Here is a 15,137-nt window from a genome sequence, read left to right on the forward strand (position 1 = left end):
TGCTAAAATTAGGCAGATTATGATTTTTCATGTGAAGATTTAGTTGTTTCTCCATCATTGTCATCTTCCTCCTGTTAACAATTTCCATCTGTTTGATGTTCTAGTTTCTCTTTTGTGATCATTTCAAAATCATTCCCACCTCCACTACTGTGTTGCGATCAGTCATCTTCCCTGCTGTCACTGTCTGTGTCTGAACGTCATTCTTCACCTGAGCCTTCCGTTCCATGATCTCCTGGTGCTCCTTTTCCTCCCTGATCTTCCTTTTCCTCACTCTCTGACTTCCTCACTGTCGAACCTCTACTGCTTTTTGGTTTCAGATTTCTCATCTTGAACTCTGCTTTTGGTCCTTCATATTCACATGTGTACAGAGGTCTGAAGGAGTCAATGAAGCCCACATTAGCAGTCAGATTTAGAAAGAACCAAAAGTGGTGTCTTCCTCCATTTGGTTATGAACCAAATGATGAGCAGTAGAATGCGACTGGCAACAGGAAGAAGAATGCTGGCTACAAAAGAGCCGGCTCCCACAGAGGTGAGGCTCCTACTCTCATTCCTACTGGCCAGAGAGGGAAGAGGGGGCTGCTGTCACTGCAATCATAGGAATTAACCCAGGCCAAAGGTTTAAAATTAACTGGGCCACAGATCCGCACAAATACCTCACTTCCATCCAGAAGAACTGGATCATTGTGTGGCTCATGCTTGAATTTTTTCTTAGTTTCCTTCTTTTTGGGAGTTCCTGGAGTTTCCTCCTTTTTGAATTCTTCCTTTTCATCATCTTCTTTTTTCTTTTTCCTTTTTGGTCTTTTCATCCTTTAGATTTTATTTCTTACTCTTTTTATCTTCTTCTTTTCCACTTTCAGCTTTTCCTTTTTTTAATGTGTTTATCATACTTCACTTTCATTGCTTTTAGAGCCTAGTGAGAAAATTGTTTTTTTAGAAGCTTGTTGCGGTAGTCAACCACAGACTCCCGTGTTGTAAATAAAACTTCCTTCCTCTCCTTTCTGGCCTTTGCCCACTTTGAATCAAAAAGGCTATCCACTGCTTCTGAAGCAATAAAACATTCAACTCGGTGACCCATCATATTGGTGGACTTTGGACAGTTGAATCAAAGATACTTGGCTCCAGCCTTCTCTTCTTTAGATGGTTCACCAACTTCCTGAAACTGCTTCTTGTGTCACCTGCGTTCCACCTCCTTGGCTGCTCCAGCCAGTTCCCTCTACATGGAGCAAGCCATTTTATTATATTTTTAAATGTTTGTTCTTTTTGTTTTTTGTTCCTGTTTTCCTTTTCCTGCCCTTGTCTGTGTTGGGGTGGGGGTTACTTGAAAGATTTTTAGTAATCCATTTTGATTTCTCTAAAAATTATTTTGAGTATATAAGTATATATTATATATGGGGTTTCTGTAGAAATTATAATATGCATATTAACTAATAATTCCACTAGTATAAATATTTACTGCTTTACTATATAGATTCAGGATATGAATCCAGGTGGTATTCAACATTGTAGTTCACTTCTAAAACATTGAGTTGTGTTGATTCTGGCTGGTTTCATGCACTGGTCACTTAGGAATCTCTGTAGAACTTCATAAACATATAGTAAGTATCTCAATATAGAAATATAGAATATATTTATAGCAGAAATATAAATAGCAGAATACAGAATATATTTATACAATGTCCTTTTGACATTCAACATAAATTCTGACTTTAGTAGGGAAGTCCACAGAGTCACCATCCAATCTTATAGGATTCATAACTGTGTTCCAACCTTATGAAAAATTTAGATAAGACTCTGGGGGCAAGGGGAGACCAGGGACATGGCGGTGCCTAGGAATCCCAAGCCCAGTTTTCCTGATCAGGTTTAGCTTTTCATCTTGTTTCCTTGCGCCCCCTTGTGGTCAAGATTGAAGTGAGCACTCAGAGGCCCATTGTAAACTCCAGGCACTGTACTAGATTCCAGTGGCACTTCCCAATTTTTGGTGGAAATTCCCCATGGAACAGCACTCCCCTTCTCATAAATCTGCATACTTCCATACCTTATCAAAGTGAGCTTAATTTTCCTAATTATAAGGAAATACATGTTTCAAAATTTTAGAAATTGAAAAATTCAGAAAAATGTGAAGAAAAAAACAAATGCTCTGAGCTGGGAGAGGTAGTGACTGTCAAATTTTGTTAAATATTCCAACATTTGATATACATATACACATACATATACCTATAGCATTTATTTGCCTAATATACAATATAATGAATTGATCAGCAGCTCCCGATCTAGCCAGTACTAATGCCCACATCTCTCTTTGTGCACCTCCTCTGCCCAGTCCCTGTCTGCTGCCCTCTCAGAGGTAAATGCTGTTTATATTATAGTTATAATTACCTTGCTTCTTCTTAAAGTAAAATTAACACACACACACACAAGGAATTAGAGTGTGCTTATACTTATGTTTTCTCCTTTTTCCCCTCTAAACCTTTCCCCCAGATCATGCAATATTATCAGAACACATGGCTGTACCATAACCCACAATATGGGTATCCTATAGTTTATTTAATGAATCCTCTGAATATAGGCCATGTTGCTTGTTTTAAATTTTTTGCTACTCTAAATTATTTCAACAATTCAAGATAAATCTTTGCACACATCTATGATTATTTCTTTGAGATGTGTCCTCAGACATGGTATTCCAGGGTCTGATGTATTAAGTCTTTGATTACTCTGTCCCTCTGCACTGGAAGTCATTCCCCTCCTGGGTGCTTCAGTCCAGACAGGAGCCATCAGTCCCCTCCCGATGCAGAGGTAAGTGCTTTCACTGCTGAGTCCTGTGCTCTGCTGCTTTCTCACAGCAGAACAGGCTTGTACTTCCTCATCTTCAAAGATGCCTTCAGCCACTCAGTAACTAGGAGATCTTCACCCCTCAGAATTTTAGGACCCTTTTTCCCTTGCTCTGCCCTACTTTGCCTTGCTTTCCTTCTTTCCTTTCCTTTCTCCTTCATTCCTCTCTTCCTCCCTGCCTTCTCCCTTCCCTTCCCTTCTATTCCCTTCCCTTCCTTTCTTTTTAGAGAGAGACAAACAGACAGGGACAGGCAGACAAGAAGGGAGAGAGATAGAGAGATGAGAAGCATCAACTCTTTATTATTATTATTTTTTTTTTTTTTTTTTTTTACACAGAGACCGAGATAGTCAGAGAGAGGGATAGATAGGGACAGACAGATAGGAACGGAGAGAGATGAGAAGCATCAATGATCAGTTGCAACACCTTAGTTGTTCATTGATTGCTTCCTCATATGTGCCTTGACTGGGGGGCTACAGCCAAGCCAGTGACCCCTTGCTCTAGCCAGAGACCTTGGGCTCAAGCCAGCGACCATGAGGTCATATCTATGATTCCATGTTCAAGCTGGTGAACCCTTACTCAAGCCAGATGAGCCCACACTCAAGCCAGCGACCTCAGGGTTTCGAACCTGGGTTCTCTGCAACCCAGGCTGATGCTCTATTCACTGCACCACCACGTGGTCAGGCATGTGGGCTCTTTTTCTTTCTTTTTAAAAAAATTTGTTTATTAAATTTAATGCAGTGACATTGATAAATCAGGGTACATATGTTGAGAGAAAACATCTCTAGATTATTTTTACATTTGATTGTGCTGTATACCCCTCCCCCAAAGTTAAATTGTCTTCTGTCACCTTCTATCTGGTTTTCTTTGTGCCCCTCCCCTCCCCCAACCCCTCTCTCCTTCTTCACCCCATCCCCCCTCCCCCAACCCCCCTGCCCCTGTTGCCATCACATTCTTGTTCATGTCTCTGAGTCTCATTTTTATGTCCCTTCTATGTATGGATTCATATAGTTCTTAGTTTTTTTCTGATTTACTTATTTCACTCTGTATAATGTTATCAAGGTCCATCCATGTTATTGTAAATGATCCGATGGTAGTATATATGTACCAAAGCTTTTTAATCCACTCGTCCTCTGACGGACACTTGGGCTGTTTCCAGATCTTCACTATTGTGAACAATGCTGCCACAAACATGGGGGTGCATTTCTACTTTTGGAGCCGTTCTATGGTGTCCTTGGGGTATATTCCTAAAAGTGGGATAGCTGGGTCAAAAGGTAGTTCGATTTTCAGTTTTTTGAGGAATCTCCATACTGTTTTCCACAGTGGCTGCACCAGTCTGCATTCCCACCAGCAGTGCAGGAGGGTTCCCTTTTCTCCACATCCTCACCAGCACTTATTCTGTGTTGTTTTGTTGATGAGCGCCATTCTGGCTGATGTGAGGTAGTATCTCATTGTGGTTTTAATTTGCATTTCTCTAATGATCAGTGATGTTGAGCATTTTTTCATATGCCTATTGGCCATCTGTATGTCCTCTTTGGAGAAGTGTCTATTCATCTCTTTTGCCCATTTTTGGATTGGATTGTTTGTCTTCCTGGTGTTGAGATTTACAAGTTCTTTATAAATTTTGGTTATTAACCCCTTATCAGATGTATTGTCAAATATGTTCTCCCATTGTACAGTTTGTCTTTTTATTCTGTTCTTGTTGTCTTTAGCTGTGCAAAAGCTTTTTAGATTTTTAGTTTGATATAGTCCCATTTGTTTACCCTGTCTTTTATTTCACTTCCCAGTGGAGATAAATCAGCAAATATATTGCTCCGAGAGATGTCGGAGAGCTTACTGCCTATGTTTTCTTCTAAGATGCTTATGGTTTCACGGCCTACATTTAAGTCTGTTATCCATTTTGAGTTTCTTTTTGTGAGTGGTGTAAGCTGGTGATCTAGTTTCATTTTTTTGCAGGTAGCTGTCCAATTTTCCCGACACCATTTGTTAAAGAGGCTGTCTTTACTCCATTGTATTTCCTTATCTCCTTTGTCAAATATCAGTTGTCCATAGAACTGTGGGTTTATTTCTGGGTTCTCTGTTCTGTTCCATTGATCTATATGCCTGTTCTTATTCCAATACCAGGCTGTTTTGAGTACAATGGCCTTGTAGTATAACTTTATATCAGGAAGTGTGATATCTCCCACTTTATTCCTCTTTTTTAAGATTGCTGAGGCTATTCGTGTTCTCTTTTGGTTCCATATAAATTTTTGGAATATGTGGTCTATATCTTTGAAGTATGTCATTGGTATTTTAATTGGTATTGCATTGAATTTATAGATTGCTTTGGGTAATATAGACATTTTAATGATGTTTATTCTTCCTAACCGTGAGCATGGTATATGCTTCCACTTGTTTGTATCTTCCTTGATTTCTTTATCAATGCTTTGTAATTTTCTGAGTACAAGTCTTTAGTCTCCTTGGTTAAGTTTACTCCTAGGTACTTTATTCTTTTGGTTGTAATTGTGAAGGGGATTGTTTCCTTAATTTCTCCTTCTGACTGTTCATTGTTGGTGTATAAAAATGCCTCTGACTTCTGAGTATTGATTTTATATTTTGCCACTTTGCTGAATTCATTTATCAAGTCCAGTAGCTTTTTGACTGAGACTTTAGGGTTTTCTATATACAATATCATATCATCTGCAAATAATGATAGTTTTACTTCTTCTTTTCCAATTTGAATGCCTTTTATTTCTTCTTCTTGTCTGATTGCTGTGGCTAGGACTTCCAGGGCTATGTTAAATAAGAGTGGTGAAAGGGGGCACCCCTGCCTTGTTCCTGATCTTAAGGGGATTGCTTTTAAGTTTTGCCCATTGAGTATGATGTTGGCTGTGGGTTTCTCATAGATGGCTTTTTTTTTTTAGATTTTTTTATTTATTCATTATTTATTTATTTATTTTTTACAGAGACAGAGAGAGAGTCAGAGAGAGGGATAGACAGGGACAGACAGACAGGAACGAAGAGAGATGAGAAGCATCAATTATTAGTTTTTCATTGCACATTGCAACACCTTAGTTGTTCATTGATTGCTCTCTCATACGTGCCTTGACCGCGGGCCTTCAGCAGACCGAGTATCCCCTTGCTGGAGCCAGCGACCTTGGGTTCAAGCTGGTGGGCTTTTCCTCAAACCAGATGAGCCTGCGCTCAAGCTGGTGACCTCAGGGTCTCGAACCCAGGTCCTCTGCATCCCAGTCCGATGCTCTATCCACTGCGCCACCACCTGGTCAGGCTCTCATAGATGGCTTTTATCATGTTGAGGTATGTTCCCTGTATTCCCACTTCGCTGAGAGTTTTGATTATGAATGGGTGCTGGATTTTATCAAATGCTTTTTCTGCATCTATTGATATTATCATATGGTTTTTCTCCTTCTTTTTGTTTATGTGATGAATCACATTGATTGATTTATGAATATTGTACCAGCCTTGCCTCCCCAGAATAAATCCCACTTGATCATGGTGTATGATTTTTTCCATATATTGTTGGATCCAGTTTGCTAATATTTTGTTGAGGATTTTAGCATCTATATTCATCAGAGATATTGGCCTATAATTTTCTTTCTTTGTGTTGTCTTTGCCTGGTTTTGGAATCAGAATTATGCTCGCCTCATAAAAGGAGCTTGGAAGTCTTCCTTCCTCTTGAATTTTTTGAAATAGTTTGAGAAGGATAGGAGTTAGTTCTTCTTTGAATATTTGGTAGAATTCCATTGTGAAGCCATTGGGCCCGGGACTTTTCTTTGTTGGGAGGTTTTTTGGTTTTTTTTTTACAAATGAGAAAAATGTTTATTAAGCAAACAGTTTAACAGTTCTCCCTTTGCAGAATGTTACAGAGTAGAGCACAACCTGAAGGCAATTATAGTTTCAATTAACACTCTACATACGGTGTTGATTCTATAACTGAAAAGTTGCTGAAGTTTGTGACACACCACTATAAATATAAGTATTATTAAAAATTACAAATTGTTTGGTGATTATTTTGATAAACTCTTGAGCAGCAGTTCCCCCTATGAACGCAGCAATGGCATGTGGCTCAGCAGCTCCATATCGGCAAAATTTATGGACATAATCATCTTTCACCATTACTGATAGTCCATATTCCTGAAGGAAGCCAGTGAGACAAGACTTCAACTTTCCTGAATCTTCTTCAATTTGATAGTTAGATACCCCTGGATATCTACCATGCTGTTTATGAAATCTATCCACAGCCTGTAACATTGAATATAATACTATCTCATTATCTGGATTGTCCATGCTGGAAATAATTTCATCTCTGTTAACTGTAGACAAGCCATATTCTTCAGCTAAGGATCGACATCTTATCAATCGAAGAAAAGCAGAATTGCTGCAGAGTAATTTTAATTCTTTCTCTGAAATGGACTCTGGCGCCTGGCCTATAGACTGCAGCAATTTGGCAATGTGATTACCCACAGCAGCAGCATCTTCCTTTGCTTTCTCACGGTAAACATTTTGCAGTTTTATATATTTGCCTGAATCAGCAATCATGTCAGGAATTGTGCCTCGGACAGGTAAATTTCCTTGACCTTCTTTAGACACAAATTCCTTTAAGGCACGAGCTAAAATCCAAAATGATGGAGTCTGTTTGGTGATATTTTTGCAGCGATCATCATTAAATATATCTTCATGCTGCTTGGGATCTGAGTTGTATTTAGTGCTGTGTTCACATTCTTAATAGCTTCTTCAAAATTCTCTTCATCTTCTGGAGCCCCATTTTCATTCTTTAGAATTCCTTGTCTAATCAAATCTCTGAACTCTTCTTTTTCTTTATACGTTTTAGGTATTCGTCCATTTGTTTCACTATACCACTGTGCTAAATATTTAGCTATGATCACAATCCATGGAGTGTGGCTATGGTCCTTCTTGTCCATATGATCCAAATCATAAGACCGAAAATGTTCTCTCAGTTCAGGAAAGGGGTTATCCAGTCGTAGATCCTCTAATGCATTATCTGGATGAGATTCTATTACTGGATGTCCTTTTATAACGATCCTCATATAACCAATTAGTCCATATGCCCTACAGATCAAAAGAGGGATTTGGGAATTCCAGAGGACATCTGCTAAACGTAGTAATGTACTTTCAGGAAGCTGAGTTGCAACCACAATGGTAAACCTACAGAAAAATGAAGGATCATTGTCTAGAAGGTTTTCTGGACTCTCTTCCACAAAATTCCCAGAGACATCATTATTTAATTCTTGTAAGAATTCCATGGCAGCTTGAGCTCGATTCTTGCCAATACTGCTTCTTTGAAGGAAAAAATTATTTCCAGCATCTTCTCCGCTGACCCGATTTCCATCAATAATTGTAAATGAACCAATACCTGGTAGTATCAAATTTTTGAGAATTTCAGTTCCTGTGGCTGTTGCATTTACTAGGCAAACATGAGCAAATTCTAAAGCCTCTTGCCCATGATCACCCCACAACCTCAGCTGCTGGTCATACTTCTGCTCCTTGAGCAGCTTCCCTGGGTGAGCCATAGCCACGGCAGCCACTCTGAGAGCCGATCACCTGCGGAGTACCGCCACCACCTCCGTGAGCTTGCAGGCGCACTCTGTTGGGAGTTTTTTTTTTTTTTTTTTTTGAAGATGATAGATTTTGACTCCTGATTTTATTATTCAATTTCTCCTTTTTTTTAAAGATTTTTAAAAAATTATTTATTCATTTTTAGAGAGAGAGAGAGAGAAGGGGGGGGAGGAGCAGGAAGCATCAACTCCCATATGTGCCTTGACCAGGCAAGCCCAGGGTTTTGAACCGGCAACCTCAGCGTTCCAGGTCGACGCTTTCTCCACTGCGCCACCACAGATCAGGCTCAATTTCTCCTTCCTGGTTAAAGTAGTCTTCAGTGGCTGGGAAGCCTGGCCTCCCAAGACCAGAGTCAGTTGGAGCTGGTTGTTGGAAGAAGGTTGGGTTGGGGGATTGGAGCGTTTGAAGATGAGAAGAAGGCCCGGATGGGTGTGGTGGAGTGCGCCAAACATGAACTGCTGCAACCATTTAATGTTCTCTATGAGAAGGAGGGCGAATTTGTTGCCCAGTTTAAATTTACAGTTCTGCTCATGCCCAATGGCCCCATGCGGATCACCAGTGGCCCCTTTGAGCCGGACCTTTACAAGTCTGAGCTGGAGGTACAGGATGCAGAGTTAAAGGCCCTCCTCCAGAGTTCTGCAAGTCGGAAGACCCAGAAAAAGAAAAAAAAGAAGGCCTCCAAGACTGCAGAGAATGCCACCAGTGGGGAAACCTTAGAAGAGAATGAAGCTGGGGACTGAGATTGGTCCCATCTCCCCAGGTTGCTGCTCCTGCCTCATCCCCTTCCCACCATACCCCAGGCTCTGTGAAGTGTTGGGAGTTTTTTGATAACTGTTTCGATCTCATTTGGTGTAATTGGCCTGTTTAGGTTTTCTGATTCTTCCAGATTAATTTTTGGAAGATTGTATGTTTCAAGGAATTTGTCCATTTCATCTAGGTTGTCTAGTTTTTTGGCATACAGTTCTTAATAATATTTTCTTACAATATTTTGTATTTCTGTTGTGTCAGTTATTTCTCCTCTCTCATTTCTAATTTTATTTATTTGAGTCCTCTCTCTCTTTTTCTTGGTGAGTCTAGTTAAAGGTTCATCAATCTTGTTTACCTTTTCAAAGAACCAGCTCCTAGTTTCATTGATCCTCTGTATTGTTTCTTTAGCCTCTATGTCATTTATTTCTGCTCTGACCTTTATTATTTCCTTCCTTCTACTACATTTGGGCTTTACTTGCTGTTCTTTTTCTAATTCTTTTAGATGCAGGGTTGTTTATTTGAGCTTTTTCTTGCTTCTGAAAGTGTGCCTGTAGTGCTATGAACTTCCCTCTCAGTACTGTTTTTGCTGTGTCCCATAAATTTTGAGTTGTTGTATGCTCATTGTCATTCGTTTCTAGGAATTTTTTTATTTCTTCTTTGATGTCATTCTTAATCCATTCGTTATTTAACAACCTGCTATTTAGTTGCTATCGGAGAAAGTGCTTGATATGATTTCAGTCTTCTTAAATTTGTTGAGAGCACTTTTGTGCCCTAACATGTGGTCTATCCTAGAGAATGTACCATGAGCACTTGAAAAGAATGTATATTCTGCTGCTTTAGGGTGAAAGGTTCTGAAGATATCTATTAAATTGAGTTGATCTAGTGTTTCCAATAAGTCTGCTGTTTCTTTGTTAATTTTCTTTCTTGAGGATCTACCTAGTGATGTTACTACTATTATAGTATTACTGTTGATCTCGTCCTTTAAATCCATCAAAGTCTGCTTTATATATTTGGGTGCTCCTATATTAGGTGCATAGATATTTATAATAGTTATATCTTCCTGTTGGATTACTCCCTTTATCATTATGTAGTGGCCTTCTTTATCTCTTACTATATCCTTTGTTTTAAAGTCCAATTTGTCTGATATAAGTATTGCTACCCCAGCTTTTTTTTCATTTCCATTTGCATGAAATGTTTTTTTTCCATCCTTTTACCTTCAATCTATATGTATCTTTTGTTCTAAGGTGTGTCTCTTGAAGACAGCATATGTATGGGTCCTGTTTTCTTATCCACGCAGCTACCCTATGTCTTTTGATTGGATCATTTAATCCATTTGCATTTAAGGTTATTGATATGTAGTTGTTTATTGCCATTTTCTTCTTTAAAGGTGTATTCCTTTTTTGCTATATTCTTTTTCCACTTTGATCTGTTTATAACAGGCCCCTTAACATTTCCTGCAGCACTGGTTTGGTTGTAATGAATTCCTTGAGTTGTTTTTTGTCTGGGCAGCTTTTTATTTCTCCTTTGATTTTAAATGATAGCCTTGCTGGATAAAGTAGTCTTGGTTGTAGGTTCTTGTTCTGCATTACTTTGAATATTTCTTGCCATTCCCTTCTGGCCTCAAGTGTTTCTGTTGAGAAGTCAGATGTCATCCTTATGGGGGCTCCTTTGTAGGTGATAACCTTTTTTTCTCTTGCAGCTTTTAATATTTTCTCTTTATCGCTTAGCTTTGGTATTTTAATTATGATGTGTCTTGGTGTAGGTTTCTTTGGGTTTCTCTTTAATGGAGTCCTCTGTGCTTCTTGGACTTGTGAGAGTTTCTCTTGCATTAATTTAGGGAAGTTTTCAGCTATGATATGGGTGAACAAAGTCTCTATCCCTTGTTCTTTTTCTTCTTCAGGAACCCCTATGATGCGGATGTTATTTCTCTTCATGTTGTCACAGAGCTAAGAGTTTCCTCTGACTTTTTGAGTCTCTTTTCTTCTCTGCTTTCATGCCTTCATTCCAGTTGTCCTCCAACTCCCTGATTCATTCCTCAGCTCTATCTATCCTGTTTTTAATTCCTTCCATTGTGGTCTTTATTTCTGATATTGTATTTGTCATCTCCGACTGATTTTTTTTACTTGCTATTTCTTTATTTAGGTGTTCATAATGACCATCCATTGTTGTTCTAAGATCCCTAAGCATCCTTACAATCATTATTTTGAACTCCGCATCTGGAAGTTTATTTCCATATCACTCAGTTCATCTCCTGAAGGTGTCTCTTGTGGTTTCATTTGGATTGCACTTCTTTGTCTTCTCATTGTCTGTTTTTGGGTGTTTTATTTGTAGAGTTGGTTGAGTCTAGGCTTGGTGTTGTTTGCCTCCAGTTTTCAGTTGTGTTATTTCTAGGTCTTCTTGGGTTGGTATCAGCTGTTATCTGTAATCCACTTTCGGATTTGGGCAGCTTTGAAGTCTTGATTTGTTTTCTTAACAGGTGATAGTCTTGTTTACTGATCTCAGCAGGGGGCTTCCTTGAAACTGTATCCAGGAATGCCATGGTTGTAACCTGAGACTCTGAAGGCCTCTTTAGCTAACTAATCTCTCTGGGGGTAGGGTGTTTTCTCAGCTTCAGTAGGGGGTGGTGTTCTCAGATCTCCATGGAGACCTGAGTTACTGCCCCTCCTCCCCACTTCTTGTTTTCAACTATGTCTTGTTGCACTGATTGGAGCTGGATAGATGTCCGGAGATCTCTGATCCGGAAGCAGTACTGTTTTGTGGGGAAGGTTCAGTCCCTCCCCCAGCTATGGCCGCCTCCAGCACGAATGAGTCAGCTTTTTTTTGGGTCGTCTCCTTCATTCCTTAGCCCCGCACAGTCTGTCCCTCTCTTGTTCCTTTCCACTTGGGAGATAAGCTGATCTTTTCAACACACCTTGCTCCCTGGTCGCCAGGCAAGTGGCTGTGAGCAGTAGTTTCTGCTCTTTTCCCTTGTGTGAGATCCCCTCTGGGCTCTCAGCCTCACCTCCTCCTCCGTTCCTGTAAGCAGGGGAGATTCAGGCGCTCCCTACCAGGTTTGTTGTGGCTTCTTCTTTGCTCCTTGGTTTTTGAGAGCTGTTCTTGTAGTTCAGAGTTGGTTTTTCATGCTGATTTTTCCTAAATTGATTTGTATTCCAGTTTGGTGGTGAGAGCTGGGCGTCTGTGCGTCCGCCTACTCCACTGCCATCTTTTCAGTCTCTGGGCTCTTTTTCTTTAAAGAAATACGGAATTAGCACTACTGGCTTCAGAATCTGAATTTTCTTACACCTAGAGTAATTGAGCTACCAATTCTTAAGGTGGGTTTCTGTTCTTGATTTTTCATTTCTGAGGGTAAAAATACACTAACCTGAGATTTTCTCTAAAAAAGGCAACATAGGCAGATCAGCAGTTTATTTTGATAAAGCAGGTGACCTGTATTGGGAACGGGCTCACTAGGTGACATTATCTTCATGGGCCTCTGGACCCACATAGCACTGACTAGTGTGGTATTTCCTCATAACATTAGCTCTGAGCATGCTGCCCTGTACATAGTAAGCACTAAGCAAATGTCTCAGAAATGAAGGAGTCTAACGTCTCTTCCCTGCTTTGGAATTCTGATTCTAGCGATTTTATAGGAGAATGCCATGTTATTAGGATTTGGACTGAGAATGTACTTTCTACACTTCCCAAGAGGTTAGATCCCATTGTAGGTAGTTAAATGGGAACTGACTAGTTTTGAAGTGGCCAAGGCCAGAGACTTAATGTGGACATTGAGCATTAACCTGGATAGAGTTAAACTGACAGGGCCAGAAAGCCAGGAAGCAAAGGAAGAATTCCCTTTCCTTTCCAGCAGCAGTTTTCCTTAACAGTTTCTTTTTCATCATCTTCCTTCATCAGGTGTAGGGGAAGAGAGGAAGTCTCTCTGCATGACCTGGGACCTTTCAGAAGAAAGATTTTTGGATAACTGAGGCCAAAGGAAGGTATGTTACCAGATTCTCATTCAAATTGCTCCTTACAGCCTTTAATGGCCAGCTGTACCTGACAAAAACCAGGTCTGCGCCAAAGTATAGGCTGAAGTTGTGGATGTAATATTCATACATATGAATAAATATGTTTGCATAGCTTTTAAACTCTTCTAGCATATTAATTTTCATCTGTGTTGTAACTAGTGAACAATTTCCATATACCAAGTAGATGGTTATGTGCTATGAATACAGTATTTCATTTAGTATCGACTATACTACCTTGAAGTAAATCTTATTCTGTTGTCTCACAGATGTAGAAACTAAAGCACAGAGAGGTGAAGTTGCTTGTCTAAGACCACAGAGTTCGCGGATCTGAGATAAAAACCCAGCCTCTTTTGACTCCAAAGCTCATTTTATTTAGCCTGCTAAGTCATACTGCTTTGTTTATGACATTTGCCATATTCTGCCTCATTGGGCAGGCATTTGTCCAAATTCTGCAGTACGAGTCCTTTGGGAGCATTTATCTTCTCTCTTATTAGCCTGACATGCCTTATATACAACAGGCAAATAGTGATATATGCCATTGATTCAAGCAGCAACCTGGTCTGTAGACTGAACATCACAGATTGTGTGTAGATTCTCAACTTTTTATTTTGAAAATTTTAAACTTACAGGAAAATTTTAAGAATACTGTAATGCAATGAACACCCATGTATCTTCTACCTAGATTCACCAGTTGTTAACACTTTGTACATTTGGATTTTTTTTAGATTAATTTTTAAAGAGACAGGAAAGAGAAAGAGAGAGAGAGGGAGACAGAGAAGGGGGGGGGGAGCAGGAAACATCAACTCTCATATGTGGCTTGACCAGGCAAGTCCAGGTTTCAAACTGGGGACCTCAGCATTCCAAGTGGACGCTTTATCCACTGCGCCACCACAGGTCAGGCCCTTGTTTTTTTGTGTTTTTTTTTTTTTTTACCATTTGAGTTAGTTGCAGACACATGCTATTTCACTCCTAAATATTTTAGCATGTATTTCCTAAAAACAACATCATGTCTGTGTAATCAAGATGCAATTATTGCCCTCATAAAGTTTTACATTGTTGTAATTCTGATATAGTCTACATTCAAATTTTTGCAATTACTCCAATAATGTTTCTCAATTATTGTTTTTGTTGGTTTTGTTTTTGGTTTTTGATCTAGGGTACAATTTGGGATCACATTGCTTTTAGGATCATATTTTTCATTTAATTTAATCTAGAACTATTCACTAGCCTTTCTCTTAATACTTAATGAAATTCATATTTTTAAGGAGCCTAGGCAGTTGGTTTGTAGAATATCCCTCAAATTGAGTTAGCCTGTTTTCTCATGAATAGAGACAAATTACACACTTTTGGCAAGAAAAATTATCGTGTGTTCTCTGTGCATCACATCAGGGAGCACATAATGTCAGTTTGATTTCTTTGATGTGAAGATATCCTATTCTCCTTTAGTAAGTAATCTGGAGGTGATACTTTGAAACCACATGAATATGCTCAACCACCCTGCATCCGCTGATAATTTTTGCCTCAATCAATTATTGGTGGTTCCAAAGTGGTGATTTTGTTTCTATAATTTCTTCTACATTTATTAATTGGTATTCTTGTTTCAAGAAGAGATTCCCTCCTCCATCTCTCTCTCCCTTTTAATTATAATCTACCTGCCGCTGCCGGTGTTTGTGAATACGTGACGTCACTTACCCCCCTTGGGGCCCATGTTTTCTCATTCTTAGGGTGAGATGACCTATGGGTCATATTCTTGAATTTTAGTCAATTGGAGACTTTCCATAAAGCTCTGCAAGACATCCGCCAGAGAAGGAAACGGCCGGAGTCTGACAAGCCAAGCCACAGCATCCACACACGGAAAAGGACCGCGTTTACGCCGGCTGTCCTCCGCGGCCCCTCCTGGAAACAGAAGCTAGTAACCTCCACGCGTTCTCGCGAGAGCGAGCCCCTCTAGGAACAAAGGTACGATTCCCCGAGCTTCCCTT

The 15,137-nt window shown here is 39.6% G+C and overlaps 1 protein-coding gene and 2 pseudogenes across 1 annotated transcript in view; all 3 read right to left on the bottom strand.

Moving 5' to 3' along the window:
- Positions 1-15,111, bottom strand: part of DKK4 (dickkopf WNT signaling pathway inhibitor 4) — a 40,255-nt gene extending 25,144 nt beyond the window's left edge. The window contains 1 exon segment of the mRNA XM_066235391.1: positions 14,848-15,111. Within this exon segment, the coding sequence (XP_066091488.1) occupies positions 14,848-14,901 (54 nt within the window). The 5' untranslated portion in view covers positions 14,902-15,111.
- On the bottom strand, positions 18-2,033 carry LOC136308297 (translocation protein SEC62 pseudogene; annotated as a pseudogene).
- LOC136307873 (NEDD8-activating enzyme E1 regulatory subunit pseudogene) lies at positions 6,651-8,408 on the bottom strand (annotated as a pseudogene).
- Positions 15,112-15,137: the final 26 nt, after the last annotated feature.

This window comes from Saccopteryx bilineata, chromosome 6, assembly GCF_036850765.1.
Source record: "Saccopteryx bilineata isolate mSacBil1 chromosome 6, mSacBil1_pri_phased_curated, whole genome shotgun sequence".
NCBI classification, from domain to species: Eukaryota; Metazoa; Chordata; class Mammalia; order Chiroptera; family Emballonuridae; genus Saccopteryx; species Saccopteryx bilineata.